The sequence below is a fragment of the Callithrix jacchus genome, chromosome 2 (assembly GCF_049354715.1).
Source record: "Callithrix jacchus isolate 240 chromosome 2, calJac240_pri, whole genome shotgun sequence".
In the NCBI taxonomy this organism is placed as follows: Eukaryota; Metazoa; Chordata; class Mammalia; order Primates; family Cebidae; genus Callithrix; species Callithrix jacchus.
In genome coordinates this window covers 196,510,180-196,522,827 of record NC_133503.1, presented here as the reverse complement: position 1 = coordinate 196,522,827, position 12,648 = coordinate 196,510,180, and the positions used below count along the sequence as shown (strand labels likewise).

The following is a 12,648-nucleotide window of genomic DNA, read 5'->3' as shown; positions in this document are numbered from 1 at the left end:
CCTCTTCTCTCCCCAGCTGGCTGCATGGCATTCTGTCCTTCCCAACAGGGAATCCCACCACATTTGCCAATTAGTGCTCTAACCCTGCTTATGAGTCTCCACTGCTCTGTGCCCTGGACCCCATTCATTAGAATGTCATTCATTAGGGATCAGAGGTTCTGAAGACACAGAGCCCAGCATCATTAGTACTAATTGAAGCCTGGATTCCTAACCAGCAGAATGCTGGCCTTTTTCAGCTCAGTCTGAGGCATCACAGCTGACAAAAGGCCCTTTTTGGGTCCCGGCGCCACAATTCACAAAGGGCCCAGGTCTATTGACATTAGCCAGCCAAGTGTGGGGCCGTCTGTGAGGGGCCAGGGAGACAGCTGCTGCATGGTACATGCACCGTGGTTTAAATCACCCCTGCCTGTCTACACAAGGCTTCTGCATTCTTCACGTGGGATGCCGACAGTGCCCTTTGCCCCCCGAGAATTACCTGGAAGTTGGGGTTTGGGTTGGGATACGGTAGCCAGGCGGAGCGCGAGTTCTCCTGGTACTTGAAGGGCCCGGCGAAGGTCTGTGCAATGGCACTCAGGTTGAAGACACACACAGCTGAGGCCGCAATGCTGTTCCTGGGAGCCCAGGGAGAGAGAGGAGAAGGCAGTCAGAGAGCTTGGAAGCACCTGCTGCCCTCCCGCTAGGAGGCAGGCAGCAGCTGTGACCTGGATCAGTTTCTAGAGGTCTCAGGGCCAGTCTCTTAAACATCCCAAAGGATTTAAGTCAGAGTGTGAACGTGGCTCCCCTATAGAGGAGCAAACATCTTGGTAAAGAAACCAGGTTAGTTAGCATTTACCACACTTGTAATACTGACAGCCAGGATTAATTCACTCAGCTGCAAAAGGGGCAAGAGGGATTCTGAAGAGCTATCTGCTTCACCTTTCAAATTCTGGAAGAAAAAGATTTCCTTCTCCAGCGGATGGCATCTCGCAGCAGCCTTAGGCAGTTCCCTTCCTGACCTGCTTATCTGGTCACTTTGCCTGGTAGCAGGGGAAGTTGTTTCGTTTTGGTGCGCATGCATGTGGGTGTGTGTGTCTGTGTGTGTGTGTGTGTGTGTGTGTGTGTGTGTGTATGTCTGTGTTTTAACCAAGATATTTATTTGTCATCCTTTAAAAAAAATTAACTCAAAGTAGTTTATAAAAAGTGACTGTCTGACTCATTGTATTTTCTTTTAATTTAAAATGGAGTTTAAATTCAAAGGGTCAAAGAGAAAACTTGGACATAGCACTGACATATGAAATCCTGAAGCCGTAATTTAGAATTCAGGCTTTGCTAGAGTCATAAACGGCAGCCCTCAGAAAGTCAGTGTCCTGTGACTCAGTATGGAAACAGCAACATTATTTCGGTTAAGTAAATCTGCATTTTGAGCTCAGTATGGGTTCTCAAAGGGGAAGAGGAGATGAAGAAAGAAAGTTACATGTATTTTCCCTTGCTCTAAGACAATATCATATGCATTTCTCATCAATTATTTTTTTCCTGCATCAAAGGAAAAGTATAACAAAATCCAAACCTGAAAGACTTACCTTAGACTTGTTTTATTTAATAAATACTGAATAGGAGCTAGGCACTATTCTGAGGACTTCACTAATTCCTATTCATTTAATCCTCAAAAGGTGAAGGAAATTTACATAAGAAAAACAAGGCACAGTGAAGACAAGACTCTTCCTCAGAGTTAGCAGCTACTAAATGGGGAAGCTGGACTTGAACCCCAGGCTAACTCCAAATGCCAGGAGTTTCAATCCTTTGCAATATCTCTGGGTGAAGCAGACGAGATTCTACTGCAGGGAAGCAGAGAGTAAACACATCCTCATGGAAAGGTATGGCCTTGAGGGTAGAGATTCATTTTCACCAGAAGTCCAACACCAAGGACAAGGACCATTATGACGCATACAGGACCCCATTCTGGAAAGTAAAGGGGTGGACACCAGTTCTGGGTTTATTCACTTTGCTCTATTATCCTAACAGAGAATGGGAGAAGTTAAAACCCAGATCAGGGAAGAGCTGGCCTTTGAACATGTGAGTAGACTTCAGTGAGAACAAGGAAACAAGGATGCTGGAGTGAGAGTGGCTAGACAGGATGATTCCATCCAGCAGCCAGAGGCATGCCTTGGGCCAGGCACAGAGGCAGGCAAATGGGGGATGTTAGGAATAATAACAAAATCTCCCTGAGCCCCCTGCTGAGCACCTGATAGGGATCATCCAGTTTCTCATAGAGAACCTATAGATCCTGAGAAGACCCTGACTTACTATAAGAAAACAGCAGCACAGAGAATTTACTTCGCCCAAGTCACAGGCTGCAGGGAAATAAAGCAGGATTTGTACCTGCTTTGCATGAGGCCCCAGGTTGCCAGGTGGCTACCAGGTAAAGAAAGAACTTAATCTTCCCGCTGGCTTAACGTTTCTCTGTTCACTACACCCTGCTCTGAATGGCTGGACCTGAGCTCTGGTGTCACCCAGAGACTCCCCTGGATGTCCCAGTAACTGCCAGTCTGACCATCCTTTAATAGTGTGGTGGGAAGCCTTCCTCTTGTCCCTGTCTTATCCCCTTGTGAGCACAACTGGTATAGTACAAGCACACCCCATGGCTGCCCCTCCACCCTTTCACTTGCTGTGCTCTGGGGCAGAGAGTGGGCTTGTGTGACTCCACTGTGCCCTTCCTTCTGCCCTGCCCCTCTTCCTAGGATGGGACTGCCTACAGGAAGTACATATTCACTCACTTCTCCAGGGTCTCCAGACTCCCGGGCAGGTGAAACCAACCCGGGTCTAGATCACGACCTTGAGAATGAGTAAGCTTAAAGCTGGAATCAGAATCAACAAACTCACTTAGACACCAGACCTGCAGCCACCTGTTCCCACCTGGCTTCTATCAGCAATCAAGGTAATAATTTCAAAGAGCAATAAAAAAATCCCACCTCCCACTGCAACCTTACTACCTGTATATGCATATCTATACACATTAACACTTCACTACAATCTCCACAGTTTACTATTGATCCTACGAACAACTAATAGTAGCCACCATTTTTAGATATCTAGAAAAGAAGCCAAATCTTTAGAGACTCCATTGTAGCAGCACACCATTTCCTGCAAGCCAACCCATGCTCAAGAGAATGAGAAAACGACACAGTAGTGCTAGGGACAGAAAGAGTCAGAACAGTTACCTTTTCTCCTAGAGCTGGGAAACCTTGATGAATGTACTGAGGCAAAGCACCATTCCAAGCCCTGAAGCTCAGCCCTGTATTGGACGGCCCTTTAATTCAGAGGTAGGAAATAACTTACAACCTCTGATCCTCATTTTCTTTCCATCTGAAGCAAACTTTGTCAAGAATGTGGTTATTTTTTTAGAACAAACAATAAAGGCTGAAACATGAAAAGGAGGTGGAAAATATTGTGAAATTTGAGATGGCCATATTAGAAATGCATTCCCAAGGTCTAATGCAAGTAAGTATTCTAGAGAGAAAGAACAGATGTGGAGCTTCTCTCTATGAGTACAGATTCTGTACACTGGGTGACTTCTGACATGATGGGAATTTGCAACACTAAACAAATAGTCCGAAATAGCTGAAACTTATTTTTGCAACTATCTAAATGGACCATGCACCATCTTGGAATGTTTCGTGGTACTTTTGTAACTTCTGAAATTGCTGTTTTGTTTTGCCCCAAGTCGGGGGAATGAACAGCTAAGGAAGCAAGACTCTCCTTGTGCATGAAACTGATGCCAACGGAGCAACTGCACATTTATCTTCTGCGAACTACACTAGTTTTTAAATAAGGTTTTGGAAAGCAAATCAACTTTGGAAACTGCAATTGATTTTTTAAAGAAATTTATCAAAGAGGAAAAATAACCTCTGGGTTGAGGACCAGATTTACAAAAATGAAGATGGCCACGGAGGACTAAGGGCAGGAGTGGAGCCATCCACACTAGCCTAATTTTTCTAACCTCATGTCAGAAAGAAGACTCTTCGGGGGTAAAAGTTGTTATTAAGCAAATATTAACGCACTTTCAGCAGTGGAGAGAGCAGGAAGAGAAGGCTAATATGAAAATGAGAGGCAGGTAAAGTGGCTTTTTAGAAATGTCATTCATGGGCAGGCATCTGATGCCCAAGAGATGAAAAAGTAAATTAAAATACTGAGGAAGCAGAGAAGACAACACAGGGTGGCCAGTTGTCCTGGTTCACGCAAGAATAAGAGGTTTCCTTAGCTACAGGGCTGTCGTCAATGCCAAAACCGAGATAATCTCAGGCAATTCAGGACTGTTGGTCATCGGACTTCATTTATCAGCACTTCCAACCCATCCCAGTCTGTATCCTTTACTTTGGATACAAATATTTGGCTTTTGCTAAAAGTCCTAAGTCACCAAATGAGAGATTTCAACAGTAATCCAAATCAGAACCCATAGTGTAGAATCTGCAGCAGGACAGCCATGTGCAGGGAAGTGGTGCTCAGAGTCTCAATGTGATCCTTGACTCCTGGGTTTCACATGTGCTCCTGTTGAGTCTTACACAGCAAACCAGCTAAGGATGGGAAGTAACCCTGGGGACATGTGATACTCCACTGGACTAAGAGTGACAGAGATGAGAAAACCTCATAAGCTTAAACCAGCCCAAATAATGTTCATTCTAAAGTTAAGTAACTCCCTGTCCCACCCCCAACCAAAAAATACTATAATTTTTCCAAACATATTTTAAAAGTATAATTGACATTTACAAAATGTGTGCTCAAGTTAGCTGTCTTCTAGACTAATAGTGTAAAATGCAGCTATGAAAACGTGTGTTTCAAATATGAGCAAGGTTCAAGCACGAATCCTGTTATCTCAAGGATTTCAGACTGCAGACAACACTATTTTCACTGTACACAATTGTATGACTTCCATTTAGAAAAAATATACATACGATATGTGCCAGTATTTCAGAAGCCTAGAACACAATGGCAAATCAGGAAGGAGCAATTTATAATGGAGTAATCTGATGTCACTGTATCCTAAAGACAGATAAAAACTGTCTTGATTTGCTTTATTTTTCCTATTGCCAGTCTTTCAAATCACATATCTCTGTCTAACAGGAAGTTCACTGAAAAGTCCTTTTGTTTTGTCTGTTAGTCCAGTAAAATACGAAAGATTTTCTTTAAAGCAACTTTAAAACCTCAGAGGTCAAAGAACAAAAGACTTATTCAGAATAAGTAAGAGAGAAGGGAGAGAAATTATTTCAAGTTACATACACATTGGTGGTAAAGATGCCGTAGATCAAATCCAGCTCAGGCAGGAAGAAAGTGCTCTGCAATTCGTTGTAGTAAAAGGGGACTTCCCCAGGACGGGAGCAGTTGAGGCGAGCCTTCATGAAGGTGGTCCAGGTATCCTCCAGCAGGAAGCGCCCTCCAATATCGTTCTTGCAGACCCGGGCAGCTCTGGAGAACACTGTTTTCCCACAGTCATGCTCTACGGCATTTTCTCGGAAAAAGAAGTAGGTAAAATTTCCAATGTCATAAGATGACACAAAGTTTGGTTCTGGAAACAACAGAAAAAGGAAATAATCTCAACACCATGTCACTCCTTTTTGGTCTTGACTGCTCAGTATTTCATCCAAAGAGATATGGTTTTGTTTAGATAACACCTGGCTCCTACAGGACAACTAAGAGGCCCTGTGAGCAGCTTAATGAGCTACACTGTTGGGAAACTGTATCATACCCAGATTCTTAATAATGGGAAGTCACTGGTGTGACTGCACACTCAAGTATCCTGAGCTAAATTAGGACTCAAGTTAATATGATGTTAATACAATCCGAAATTGACACCAAAGATTTGCAGTACATTTTAGAGCAATATGTATTACTTTATTTGCAAATTCTTACACAACCTTCAGAGAGGTAGAAAATACGTTTAAAATGATGAAATGTGATTCAGAATATAGGAGTCTACAGTCCTATATGTGTGTAAGACAACAAAATTATTTGACTTAACTTACATACATTCCTGAAACTGCTAAAATTAGTTTAAAACTCTAATCCCAAGGTTTTATTCTTACTCATTTCTCTATTTCTAAATGCTATTCATTAAATCAGCAAGTATCTGAATTTTATGGTGCATATTAGGATAATTATAGCAGTAACCTTTGGTGTCCAAAATTAATGGAAAGATACAGACAAGTATATTCACAAAGATACGTTTTTAGGGACAATTAGTTTGCTGGGGCCATTCAACTGGCATAATTGACATAATTTATGTGCTTTTACTAAGGACTTTAAAACAGTTTTTCATTGCTTGGAATGAAAATAAAAACTAAAACTGTAAGGTGTGTCTGGAATTAGCTTTAGCAGTTCCTGTTACTATGGCGACCACGTAACGGTGGAAAACAACTCTTATTTTCTTATTTCTGGGTTGCTTTGGAATCTATTTAGAGGAGGGAAGAGCATTGGGATGGAGACATTGCTTTGTAGTTTTCTGGTCTCATAATTAGCTTTAAAATGGGGATTCAGAAATGACAAAAATATGGCAAAGCCTTTAATCACCAAGCTTATTAGGAATTTGGGAAATATACATTATCAACCAAATTACATTGCATTTGGAGTTTTAGCTTCCTAACTTCCTGTTTGATACCAGTGACAATAGAGATGGTACACTTTCAGATACACATACTCCCTAATATTTGCTTTTAAAACTCTAATCCAAAGGTTTTATCCTTACTCATTTCTCTATTTCTAAATGCTATTCATTCAATCAGCAAGTATCTGAATTTTATGGTGCATAATAGGATAATTATAGCAGTAACCTTTGGTGTCCAAAATTAATGGAAATATACATACAACAAGTATATTCACAAAGATACGTTTTTAGGGACAATTACTTTGCTGGGGCAATTCAATTGGCCTTGTGTTTTTGCAGATCCATTTGCATTGCAATAACAACATGTCATTGGCAGGACAACTAAAAACCTGGCCATGAGATAAGCCATTAATGTTAAGAGCAAGAAACACAAACAAAAGTCATCTAAGTTCTGAAATGCAGACTGCAGACATTCACACAGGGTTGGCACTGACCACTCTGCTATTCTGTCCAGGGAGACTACTGCCAATTTTCAATCAATACCTATATTCGATATTTTCACAAAATATTTTAATTTAATCCAACTGTACATTTTAAAGATGTAACATATACTCTAAATGGTTTGTGTATGACACTTTTCCCTTCCGTACCATTCATTGTTAAGTCACTGAAGTATACCAAGTAATATACTGAGGTTTTGAAAAGAACTGATTTTAATTTATAAACTGTCAAACATATTCTCAAGTCACTATTGTTTTCACCCTAAATGACTATTAAAAAATCTTAAATTGCAAAACATTGTAAACGATGGAAGTTAGCTATCTTTACTGTAATAGCATGCTTTAATATCCTGGAGGGATGCTCACAAAAACAGCAGATTACATATTCGTAACTTGTGTTTTGGGAACGTAAGGAAAATATTGAAGGGGTGGTTAAAGAACGATTTGATGAAGCAGACCCAAAAAAGGAGCAATTCCAAAACCATTTCTAAAGAAAATAATCACTGGCATGTCTAACTGTAAAGACAATGCTACATTATCTTGGAATGGGTCCTGCACCCTGGCTAAGCAAAAATAGAATTTGAGCATTATACTAAAAACAAACAACAACAACACAAACAGCAACAAGAAACCCTTCCTAAAATGGGAAAACAAAGACAGAAGGCATAAGGGTCCAGGTGTGTCGAGCCTGGGACTTAGGTTACCAGCACCTGTGTATGAGGTTGAGGCAGAGTCCACTGAGACTTATCAAACACACTCACTACTACCCACTTCTGCTATTAACTTGGGGACAAATGGCATGAAAACTACATAGTAAATAGCTCCAGTTTCTCAGAAGTCCTGAGCAGGAAAACAAGAAAATACAAAGGAAAAAAAGATCTTTCATGGTTTCCAGCTTAAGGTTGAGTCTGTAATAAAAACAGCTGAGATCTGTAGAATGCGAACTCTTGTGCCAAGATCTGCGCTTGGTGCTTTATATGCCCATTGAACTCACAAGATTCATAGTGCTAGGTGCTGTGCTATTCTTCCCATTTCATAGATGAGGATACTAAAGCCCGGGGATTTAATAACTTGTCCAAATTCACATAACTAGCAATGGGGGAGGGGATGGAAAGTCCTGGATCCATTAGACCAGGTGTCACCAACTCCCGGGACATGACCAGTATCAGTCTATGGCCTGTTAGGAGCCAGGCCACACAGCAGGAGGTGAGCAGTAGGCAAACGAGTGTTACCTCCTGAGCTCTGCCTCCTGTCAGATCAGCAGCAGCATTAAATTCCCATAGGAGCTGGAACTCTACTGTGAACTGTGCATGCGAGGGATCTAAGTTGTGCACATCTTATGAGAATCTAATGGCTGATGATCTGAGGTGGAACAGTTTTATCCCAAAACCATCCCCTCTACCCCCACCCCAAGTTGATGGAAAACTTATCTTCTGTGAAACTGGTCCTTGGTGCCAAAAAGTTTGGGGACCACTGCATTACACTATACTGAAAAACAGTGGTTGCAAAAATAAATAAATAAAAAATCAGTTAAATGCTAGCAATATTCAATAGGATTTGATTTTCTGCTTTAGATGAACAATGGCAAGCTCTTGGCTGGACAGCTATCTTTCCATGGAGAGTGGTAAGCAGGTTTACTTAGGAACAAGCTAGTGGGGGTTTCAGACCCAACTAGAGAGACAATAAATGATCAGATGAAACTTTAAACCACAGCTATCAGGGACATCAGGCATGACACAGAAAAAAGAAAAAGTGGAAGGAAGAAGAAACAAGTTAAGGGCTTATTAAGAACATTGTCAGAAAGTGTTTGGCCCAACTCCAGAGGGTGTTTCAAGTGGGGGCGGTACCATAGCCTCAGAGAGCCAATAAATGACTCTTGGGAGGTCATGCCGTACCCTTAGTCTGCTGGAGCAAACCACGTCCACTTTTGCAGATAAGCAGAAGACTGAGTAATGGTAGGCAGATTGAAGCACAGTTTCCTCTTTCCACTGAGAGCCTCCACCATATCTCCAAACCACTGCGAACCAATGTTATCATAAGATCACAACATGCATTTTAGATAGAAATGCTCAAACACATGCTTTCCTTTCGGTTTGCAAAAACAAGAGAAGAATTTGTATTCTGTGTGGAGTGGGTGCTGTTCTCCAGTTCCCCACGCAGTGCAGGTCTTGTTTGTCAGGGAGTGAGAGAGCATTTGGAAACACAGGCTGTGGCCCTACACTGATCCTTCAGGAGGAGGCCGGGCCCCGACTGCGTGACCTGCCATTAACTAGGGAAATGCAGTTCCTTGAAAAGCAGAGCTTCTTGGAATCCGGCTAGCATCCTGTTCCTTTCCAAAGACAAGAAAAAAGTGGGAATAACTGTAAAACAAACAGTCAAATAGCTCTTATATTTATTGATAAAAATTTGGAAGTACGGGACATTAGAGTCTTGCCAGGCAGGACGGTAAGATGCATGTTGTTTTCCTTCCATTATTTAAGTTCTGTCTTTTCTCAGAATGCAATTCACAAAATAGTGTCTGTCACTCCTGAGTGAGCTGAACAAGTAAGAGGAGATTCAGGCATTTTCTTCTTGTCTACAATGGATATGAGTGCATGAAAGAGAGATCCGAGGTGCTGTTAACTAAATCAGTAACAACAGGCAGGTCAGCTGCTGTGCATATAGATGCACGGAGAGCTGTTTTCTCCAATGTTTGTAAAACATACTGAGTCATGTAATGCAATGTCGTACAAGATACATCATGTTAATAAGAATGATTCTTCATGATATAGAAACTTTTATTTTGCATGTTTACTTACAAAATAGTGACCACACAGATAGCAGTACTGAGAAGTGACTCACCATATATGTAATTACGAGTGATGCAAAGAAAAGCATCCAAAATTTTGAGAAGATTTTGATCACACAAAACCAAATACTGAGCATCCAAATAAAGCCTCCCATTCTAGATCCTTTCTATTCCAATGCCCAAAGCATCAATATGGGGGACACCAAGTTCAAATGTATGGATCTGATCACCGAGCAGATCACTGATATAAAAAATCAATGACACAGACAAAAGAAAAAGTGGGAGGAGGAAGAAACAACTTAAGGACTTATTAAATAGGAGCGTTGTCAGAAAGTGGCCCAACTCTAGAGGACGTTTCGGGGCTGTGAGAGGGGGTGCCATTTCTTTTTCTCTGTGTCATTTCTGCGTTCTTGAATAAAAAAATTTGTCTACAGTGGGAATGAATATTAAAGCCACACAGGAATCCCAACTCTACAAAAATCTTACTAGAATCAAAGTCTATTATAAATTATTTTGCAGTCAAAAGCCACCTTGTGAGACACTTGCCAAAGTCATGCTGGAAAATGAGTGTACGTGATGCATGTGGCTCTGCCCCGGCTGGACCACTGACATCTGATATGTTCTGTTGTTGCTTCTGACAGTCAGACCTAGTCTGCGAAGCTGTAAAAATTAAATGGGCTGATACGCGGGAGGATGCCAAAAAATGGTGGCTATTATGATTGCTTCATGATTTACTTTCAACGTCCCTTGGAATAATTTCTATTGAACAGAACTTCACATACTGATAATGAATGATCAAGTATACATATGTCAAGTTTAAAGGTGATCAGAATTTTAGGAGCATAAATGAGCCATGCTGAGTTTTTAAATGGCAAGCTATTTCATCAAAATAAAAGGAGTTAATGGGAACAAGATTCAGGCATGACACACAGCCAGCGGTTTTCTGTTCCTAAGTTGTTGGTATCAGTCACTAAAAAATGCCTTCAATAAGCCAGATTTTAGACCCTTTCTTTTTTGGGTACATTGTTTGCATTGTCATAGCTACATGAAACTGCTGTAGAAGCTTCCAAGGCAAATCTGTTTTTATCTAGATATTCATTAAAATTAAAAGCAGATAACTTAAAATTAAATAAAATTGAATAAACATAGGTAAAAAACTATTGGTAAAGTTCTTTACCTGAGGTTTCCACTAAAAGACAGATGATGATGATAGATAGATAGATTTTAATAGCGAGATAAACACATTTGTGTCTGTATATGTGAGTATCGCATACATGAGTATAGAGAGGTATGTATATATGGCTCAATACTTCCACCTACTGGCTGTATGAACTTAGTCACATTATCTACCAGTATATTTTCTCTGTTTTCTGCTTTTTAGTAACAATAACATCTAATATGCAATATCATTGTCAAGAATTTGATCAAGAATCAAAAACACGTGGCTGGTAATCATCAAAATATAGACCTCTATTTATTAAAAATAACTCTCTCTCTATAAATTAATATAAACACATATGTTGGTATACATCATCAGTATTTACTTAACAAGATAACTCATTAAGTATGCATTCTGTATATCAAATTAAGCTCTACATTTATTCCAGCAAATCTCGAAAAAACACGGTGGAAGGGTCCGTGCTACAGACGAGCCTGGAGAGCCAGCCAGAGTACTTCTCCAGGCATTTCCTCACCTCCCCAAGGGGTTGTCTCGGATACTGGGTACTCTTTAGTAGACTGGTAGACACAGCCTGTGCCCTCAAGAGCAGTGTGAGGAGACAAACAAGACAGGCCAACGAGTGCTGACAGTGAGGACAAGGGTACAGAGGGCCAGGGCAGCCAGGAGAAATAGAGGACCAGAAAGGAGACGATGAGGAAAAGGCAGGACTGAGGCTGAGAAGGGGCCACCCAGAAAAGGACGGGTGCTGCCAAAAGGATGAGCCTGGGAGAAGAGCATAAGGTGGGCAAGGAATGGAATGAGGCTCCCGTGAGGATCGAAGGGACGGGAGGTAGAAAGCCAGGCAAAGCCAGGAGCCCGTAACAAGGAGTTTGGATTTCAACTGCCACTGGAGAGACACCAAGGAGTGTTCAAGGAAAGGTTATCATTCCACCTCCTGGGTGTGTGGTGTGCGATGGGGACTGGGGAACTGGAGCCAAGCACATCCTTGGTAACCATTTACACAGCAAGTTGGGCCCTGACACCCCAGCTGTGTCACTCACTGAGACCCTTGACAGAAAAAAAAGTATTGCTAAGACCCTTGCAGTAGGACTGGAAAGACAGTTCCAGCACACTGAATTTCTTCCTTCTTCCTGGGGAATATGACCCATTAAAAATGCATTGTTTTAATGGATTTGCTGATTCAAGTAGGAACCACTTATAACATGGGGGCATGGGCTGGCTTTCCCTAAATAAGATGTACCATTTCTCTAAACTGCCCTGTAAGTCCAAGACTCACACCTACAATCCTCCATATCTTTGTGTCTGTAGGAGTTTCATTAACTGGATATTTGTCTAAATGTTCTAGCTCAAAGTGACAGACTTTGCTGTCTCTTCTGCTCTTATTTCATTCCAAGCACACAGCCCTCTCTAATAAAATTCTGCCAAACCACACATTCCTATTAGTTATACATAATTTCATGAATATTTCTAAAAATTGTCAAAACAGAAAATTTCTATTTGCCATGTTTATTTTTTTTCTGACGCTATTTTAAATTTACAGGTTCACTTCTTTGAAGAATTAATCATTTTATCTGCAGAATCAAATTATTACTTATGAGTTTTTCTA

The 12,648-nt window shown here is 41.1% G+C and overlaps 1 protein-coding gene across 23 annotated transcripts in view; it reads right to left on the bottom strand.

Annotated features, from left to right (window-relative positions):
• Positions 1–12,648, bottom strand: part of SEMA5A (semaphorin 5A) — a 502,689-nt gene that overhangs the window by 166,890 nt on the left and 323,151 nt on the right. For all 23 annotated transcript variants that reach the window (XR_013532366.1, XR_013532365.1, XR_013532367.1 and 20 more), the window contains 2 exons: positions 5,254–5,539; positions 476–611 (listed from right to left, as the gene is read on the bottom strand). Coding sequence is in view for 19 of the 23 variants with exons in the window: in XM_035291785.3 (XP_035147676.3) it covers positions 476–611; positions 5,254–5,539 (422 nt within the window). In the remaining 4 variants the exon portion in view is untranslated. The remainder of the gene's footprint in view (positions 1–475; positions 612–5,253; positions 5,540–12,648) is intronic.